Here is a 7,330-nt window from a genome sequence, read left to right as displayed (position 1 = left end):
TATATATATACAATCGGTCTTTCTGCCCTCTACTTTATAATTATTTAAATTCTCGCCTTTAACCACACAACAATTAAAGACAAATACACATACCTGAAGCAGATTTGGTTTGTATTTGTTATGTTCGTTTATTTATAAAATCGCCCAGAAAAAGTTAAAATAGAGAAGTGGTAGAGACACGACATGCAAATGAAAAATATTCTATTCAATTAATATGAGAATTTTGTTTATTGAAATTACCATTAATAAAGATACGAGTATATTGAAACAAAAATTAAAGTTCCTTGATTTACAGTTATTACTTTCGCAAATTATATGTACTTATTATATACAGCTAATAATTCTATTATTTCGCATAAATTCTATAAAAAAGGAACCAACGGAACCCAACGTATTTTCTCAAGAATAAAGCTTGAAATTTTGCAAAAAAATCAACGAAATTAATTTTTCAATAACCGTTTTCAAATATGTATACAGGAAATGTTGTGCAGCAAAATATGGACACCTACATAAAAATCTTAAATAAAGCTTTATGGAGATTGGTGACGGTTATAATAAAAACATATTTAGCAAATCTGTAAATTTCTTCGTTCAGTTTTAGGGGGCCTTAAGTGAATGTTTTTCGGTATAGAAAGTTAAGTGTAGCAATTATCAACCTGAAAAAGTTTATTGGTGGCAATTTGACTGTTTTAATTTGTATCAAGTTTTTTCCAAACCAATTACCTTTAATCGTCGCTTTTTTATCGGCGATAAAAACCGCTCGACATAATGGGCATTCTAACGAGTAGGTACTCAACGAATTCAGTGCCTTAAATGTAAATCCTTCGTGCCATTTTGCGAATACCTTTAATTAAAAATCAAGAATGTGTCTTGAAACGTTAATCGAAATTTGTGTAAACCAACCAGGGAGGTTTTAAATTTACATACCCAGCCTGCGTCTTGTAACGTGGACTACAAATGGCTTTTTACTGCTTCAAAAGGTCGGCTATTAGAACCTGGACTTGCACGAAGAAAAAATAATTGCTTTACGATTTTTTACTAGTCGGCACTTTTACGAAGAGTTTTTTTGTTTAACTGGCAATAACTAATATCGTGACTTTTTCAAATCAATTACCTGGATGAAGATTTCAAATCGTTTTTGTAAACGTATTTCTTTATTTCAAATGAAATAGCCGTAGATAGAACACATATTTAAAACTTATTTAGGGACATTAATTAAGGTACATTTCATAGAGCCAAATAAAGTATTTATGCACAAGAATCATTTATAATTTGTTTTGCGCAGTTACTGAAAGAAAAACGAAAAAAAATTGGTTTTGAGTTTGCTAAACTAGCATTTTCTGTGCTTCCATTTCAGTGGTTTTTCAAAATTTTGAAACAAAAGACCTTTTAAAATATAAGGGCATATAAAAATTATTATAACACTTTGATAAACTGGGTACTTATAGACGGTATCTGCTTTCAGACGTCTATGAAATTTCATCTTTAAATGTATTGTATTTTAGGTATAAGCATCGGTATCCTAACATGATAAACTTGGAGGATTTTTCACCGGTAGACTCATGCAATAGCTGTACGAAAAGAAACTACTTGCAACAGACATGGCAAAGACGTAGATACGAAGTGGTGACATATAATAAGTGCTTTTACAGCAACTTAAATTCCCAGTTTATAGTTCCTTTAGATGTAGATGAAATTATTGTGCCGAAATCCGTTAGAACGTGGCAAGATCTGGTACAAAACAGAGGTAATTACTCGTCGCTAATTATACAAAACGTCTATTTCTTCGCAAGAAGTAAGAACCGTTTTAATCGCCCCTTTTTCCTTAACGAAAATAGACGGAATAAAGTACCGAACCAAAAAGGAGAAAACGGCAAAAGTTTTATATCGACAAAAAATACGTTAACTGTATTTAACCATTATGCGTTGCAGCTATTAAGACCGGGTGTAATCAAAGACTACTACTTTATGCAATTTACGGACGCGCAATTAAATCATTACAAAGCGTCATGTAATTCAGAGATATTTCCTGAATGTGCCAAGTATTTGTCTAGTCCTACTATCATTGATGATATAATTTCAAGGTATAAAAACGAATTTTACCTACGATATCACAAGGTGTTAAATAGGATGAAGAATGATGGAATAAACATTTTTTAAACTATTTGTGTATTTGTTTTATTATCAAATTGAAGGCATTTCACAGGGTGGACATTTTTCAATCTAGGACACTTAGAGTGAATGTTCGTTTGTTGGCTAAATTGCCGCTTTTTCAAAAATACCCTAAGAGACTGCTTCAATAACGAATTCAAGGGGCTTCATCAGAACAAGATCAAGAAATGGGTGAATAATATGAACGGAAACGCTCAGACAAAAATCCAAGCTTTTTGCTAGAGTTCAGCACTTTATAGACTCTCAGGACACGTTCTAAGAAAATCAGTCGCTTTATCCGCAAGTTTACTTCACTTATAAACTGAAGCCTTCTTTATACTCAGATCAAACTTGAAGCCTCTTAATGTGAAACTCGCTCTCTTTGGGATTTGGTAATATTTTAACCGTTCTTTTACAATGAAGCTTTTATATTCAATCCACTTTAAATTCTTGCCAAAATTCAACCTGAAGGGCGATTCTGGTGAAAGTGCTCAACTTAATCTTTTTTTCTTAACGCTCCGCCCAATTTCTAAGTTTGCTGTTCTACTGGCTTGAAAGTGGAACGCTGTGAAAACATTTTGAAAACCCGATTTTTTTTAAATCAAGCGCTTGACCCACTTGGTCTTCTCAAGTTGCTCCTCTTATAAACTGAAGCATGTTTTATACATGGGGCAAAGTTGGAGCTTTTAGCCGCTCAGCTTTAGAATTATATATTTTTTCTGCTTTTGCACATTTAAGGGTTTATGTTCATGTTCAAACAATTTACAGTTTAGTCAAAAAATAAGGAGAGGTACCAATTTATCGGAACATCTACAGATTTAGACAGATGTTCTTGTAATTCTCGAAAAAAAAACTGAAGCTGCCTGCTGCTCTTCGTGAGGAGTTTAGCAGTTTAGAAGCTCTCATAACATTTTGTATAGTTGCTTTCGTCCGAACTTTAAAAAACCATTCAACAATTCAGTTACTAAAGCGTAATTGCTTTAACTTACTTTAATTTACTTAATTTATAAGCTGAAATTATTTTTACAATATCAGAAGCTTAGGCAATTTTATTGCTCAGCTCTGCGTTATGGATTTCTCTAACTACTGCACGTGGGAGATTTAACGTTCCTTGCACATAAAACTTTGTCAAAAATGCAACCTTTTTATCGATTTTACTAAAATTTCTATAAATTTATAGATTCAGCCTTCGTAACATTCACGCCAAAGCTAAAGTGTCCTGCTCTTCTAGTTTAAAACTTTAGAAACTACCTTTGCATCCAATCGCGGATTATCCTGAAATTCCACTAGTTTATAAAGTGAATTTTTCCGATCATTTACACCAACATTTAAACTTCCTGCTACCTCGGTTAGGAGTTCACAGCTTTAGAACTTCTATTGGCACTCTGAAATTTTGCTATTAACACGCTTTGAAAAAAACATTGAATGCAAAATTGGTTGCTAAACTTAAATATTTTCAAGTTATCCTTTTAATAAACTGAAACCCTCTCTATACGTCTACCAAAATTGAAGCAAGCGTTTCATCGTTCAGCTTTGAGAGCAGTGAATTTTTTAAACTGCTGTTGGCCATTGGAGTGTTTGTGTTTAATGGCCATTAAACTTTACTAAATATTTAACCCAACAGATGATTTTCCTGAAATATTACCAGTCTACAAAAACATGTTTTCTGAACACTCGAATAAATTCACTCAAAGTTCAACATATTTATATCATTGAGTTGCCACAAACACTCATGCGAAAACTAAACTCTCCTGATCTCATCGATTGAGAAATTTGCATTGAAGCTCTTTTTGCACTTCAAAAATTCGCAATTGTCTAAACACCGTGCTTTTCTGCCCAAGTAAAGCTATTTTTTGTTTCTTGTAAATTTCTCGCATCTGTGACAGTTTTCGAGTAGGTATATAGAACGAACGAAACAAATTTTTGCAACTCTCCTAAATATTAAATCTTTATTAATATCTAAATTTTAAAGTATTTCGTAAGTCAGTCACTGCTATTCGTTCTTTTTGACCATTTTGTTAAATGCCTTTTATCTTTTTAATTCCTAATAACTTTTTTTATGGCTGAATTTGAAAGTTTTTCAACTTAAAAAAAAAGCTGAAGCAGAGAGCATGAGAAGAGGAGGTGGAGCTTTTGAGATAACCAGACATATTCCATATGTATAAAGTAAAAAACATTTTTCAACAATTTATGAAATTTATTTATCACGAACAAAACACAAAAGCCGTCGTTGAAATGCTTTTCAACGACGGCCTAAATGCCCAAAAAAACTACCAATGTCTGATAATAATTGTTAAAAATTTAAAACAATTTTATACTTGGGAATTAACAAAATATTTTTTTGTATCTGTTGAATAATGCGGTACTTACAAATTGTCTCTTAACTAAACGATAGTCAAATTTTAAGTGGTTAAAAGGCCAGAACTTGAAGCTTGGGGGCCAAAGCTGTCGAAGCTAAAATTTATAAAAATAATACAAATCGATAACATTTTAAAAAATAACATAAAATCTGCATAAATAGTTTCACTCAAAACCAGTGTAGCAGATTGTATTTTGTCTGTTAATTGCTTACAACAAAATTTTGGAGGCATAAAAACATGATACTTTACATACTCAGCATCATTTCTTGTGCCTAATCCTTGATACCCTGGATAATATCCAAATTTGCCGAAAATAGCTCAAAACCACAAGATTTATAAAAAAGAAACAAAACAGCCCTAAGCTTCATAGGACGGTTTCCTTAAAGAACACACATCTCCACACACACACATTTCCACATAAGAACATGATATTATGAAACTGTGAAGAATTTAATAATTACGGAAACTTTGTTTCACAGTGCTCCTATTTGCATGTCGGAGATAACTAAAGATATAAAAGTAAATAAAGCTTCTAATTTGAAATGAATGAAAACCTATTCAATGTAAATTGAATAGGTTTTAAAATTATTTAAAGTTTATATTGCGGTCAACAAATTAAAAGTACTCAACTGAAAATTTACTAAAACCTCCGAACTTACCATATCAGACAAACATTATTTAGTTTTTCCCCATATGGTGAACATAATTTCGGTGAACTTCAAAGGGCACAACAAGATGGGCAAGGTAGTTACTAAACTCATAAAAAAATTAGTGAGCATTGAAGCTTATTACTTATCAAATCCCATTTATTAGATCGCACATTTTCACAGTACGTTCAACAGTAAAATATACAAGTTCGGAAGGTAACAATTTAAGAAAAATACACGTAAAAGCACACATTGCTAATGTTTTTAAACAACTGATATAATATTATTCCTCTATAATCTTTAGGTCTTCAAAGTCATCAGAGAAAAACTTAAATTAATTAAAAAAAAACTTAAATTAACAGAAAAATACTCTTGTAATCAGCACAGCAATAGACAAACTCTATGAAATAATGTTTAAAGCTGTATCGTAGTATTTCGGTTCTCCCAGCTCATTTGTAGTCGTTCCTCTGATGCATAAATCCAGTTGCTTCAGTTCGAATTCCCCGAAATAAAAATTTCCATGCTCCTCCAAAAGTTCCCTTGCATCAAATGGCATGCTTCGCCCATTGCCCTTTCGAAAACTCGCATTCATTACAGTCATATGTAGTTTTACTCTATCGGCCTCTTTTTTGGCCAATCCGGCTCGAAGAAAATAACTCAGAATTCCATCGCACATTTTCTGAAGCTTGCCATTGAGTTCCGGGTCCGCCATTTGAACCTTTGCATACAACACGTAAACGTTTGAAGGATCGTCGTTCATTATTTCCAAGCCCTGGACTCTAACTTTGTATTTTTTATTTTTTGCAAATATTGCTGTGATGTGTTCTTCGTAGCAGGCCTGTAGGCATTTTTTGGCATTTTCAATTTCTTCATCGTCAAGTAAAATTAGCACTGCAACAGTTAGATGGACTTTTACAGCCTTTTGAAATAACGAATCCGTCACTCCTTTTGAAGGATTTTGTAATACCGCATGGTGGAATTTTTCCAAGTTTTGCCGTATAATAGTTGAATCGATAGGAATACTTATAAAATGAGTAGGTGGCATTCTGTCTTTTCTCTGAGCAATGGTCATAGCTATTTGGGTTCTTGCTGAGGCGACTTGGCGCTCAGTTTCCCCCAGAATTACTACATCGCCTCTTTCGTTGATGCGAGGGATTTTTATCGTCGTATTGGTACTTCTTTGAAACGCTTTCAGTTTGCTTCCTTTCGCTCCAATGAGAAAAGAGTGAAAACTCGATGGAACATAGAACGATGTTTGAAACTTTCCACTTTTGGTTAAACTGATGTCGTAATTTTCCTCCATATCTGCACAATCTATGATTTCATCATCGTTGTCCAAATATGGTTTCAAATGAGGTCTCGCATCAACGTCCAACTCAGAAGTTTGCGATACAATGGAAGCTTGGTAATATATTCGGTTATCAAAATTTATCGGTGTGACATTTAGGGGTATTGGTCCTTTGGTGGTAAAAAAATCGGGAAAGTGGTTTCCACGTCTTGGCGATGTCATTCTGAAGCAATAAGATATATTTGTAATAAAATTTGCAATTCAAATTTTAAACCTGTTTTTAAATGGCAACTCTCATGATTAAAAATAATTCAAATTCTATATTATAAAGTTTTGTGTGTCTTTGTAACTGTTTTAAAAGCAGCAATTTTAAATAAACTTGAATATTCAAAACCTAAAATATTCGAGACAATATACTTAAATTAGCAACAGACAAAATTAGTCAGTGGCAGGGTTAGTTTCATAGAGGAAAGCGGTGAAAACGTAGGATTTGATAACAGACAAAGCATTTAAAAAACTTTTCAATGAAAAGGACTTTGAATACTCCCAAAAAATGGAAACAAAATGACAATAAAGTAATAATTTAAACTGATAATTCGAATATTATCAACTTTTCTTCCCACGGGGAACCACCCCGAAAAATCGGGAAAATTGGACGGTGTGCCGAAGTCAATGAGGGAAAGTAATCTAAAATACTTTCAAGATGGCTACATTTCCGGTTATACCGGAAGTATGTATCAACTTGCCAATTTTAAATGGAACACCCTATATATTGTTGAGGCGGATGCATTTTTTTACAAACTTCTTTTTGGGTATTTCGCCTCAAAAATGTTTGTCTTTAAAAAAGACAGAATTTTCTCACGTCTTTTATTACAGATTGATAA

At 32.9% G+C, this 7,330-nt stretch overlaps 2 protein-coding genes across 4 annotated transcripts in view; one reads left to right on the top strand and one right to left on the bottom strand.

Annotated features, from left to right (window-relative positions):
- LOC109536957 overlaps positions 1-2,164 on the top strand; it is a 9,297-nt gene extending 7,133 nt beyond the window's left edge. Inside the window, exon 4 of the mRNA XM_019903447.2 lies at positions 1,506-2,164. Within this exon, the coding sequence (XP_019759006.1) occupies positions 1,506-2,160 (655 nt within the window). The 3' untranslated portion in view covers positions 2,161-2,164. The remainder of the gene's footprint in view (positions 1-1,505) is intronic.
- Positions 2,165-5,299: 3,135 nt separating this feature from the next.
- The window catches only part of LOC109536908 (activating signal cointegrator 1 complex subunit 1), a 14,736-nt gene continuing 12,705 nt past the window's right edge, over positions 5,300-7,330 (bottom strand). For all 3 annotated transcript variants that reach the window (XM_019903361.2, XM_048664211.1, XM_019903363.2), the window contains exon 2: positions 5,300-6,669. In XM_019903361.2, the coding sequence (XP_019758920.1) occupies positions 5,559-6,668 (1,110 nt within the window). In that variant the 5' untranslated portion in view covers position 6,669 and the 3' untranslated portion in view covers positions 5,300-5,558. The remainder of the gene's footprint in view (positions 6,670-7,330) is intronic.

The sequence above is a fragment of the Dendroctonus ponderosae genome, unplaced genomic scaffold (genome assembly GCF_020466585.1).
Source record: "Dendroctonus ponderosae isolate FM_Combo_2020 unplaced genomic scaffold, Dpon_F_20191213v2 Dpon_F_20191213_2, whole genome shotgun sequence".
Lineage (NCBI taxonomy): Eukaryota > Metazoa > Arthropoda > Insecta > Coleoptera > Curculionidae > Dendroctonus > Dendroctonus ponderosae.
The sequence above is the reverse complement of the archived record's forward strand: the minus strand, read 5'-3'. Positions and strand labels throughout refer to the sequence as shown.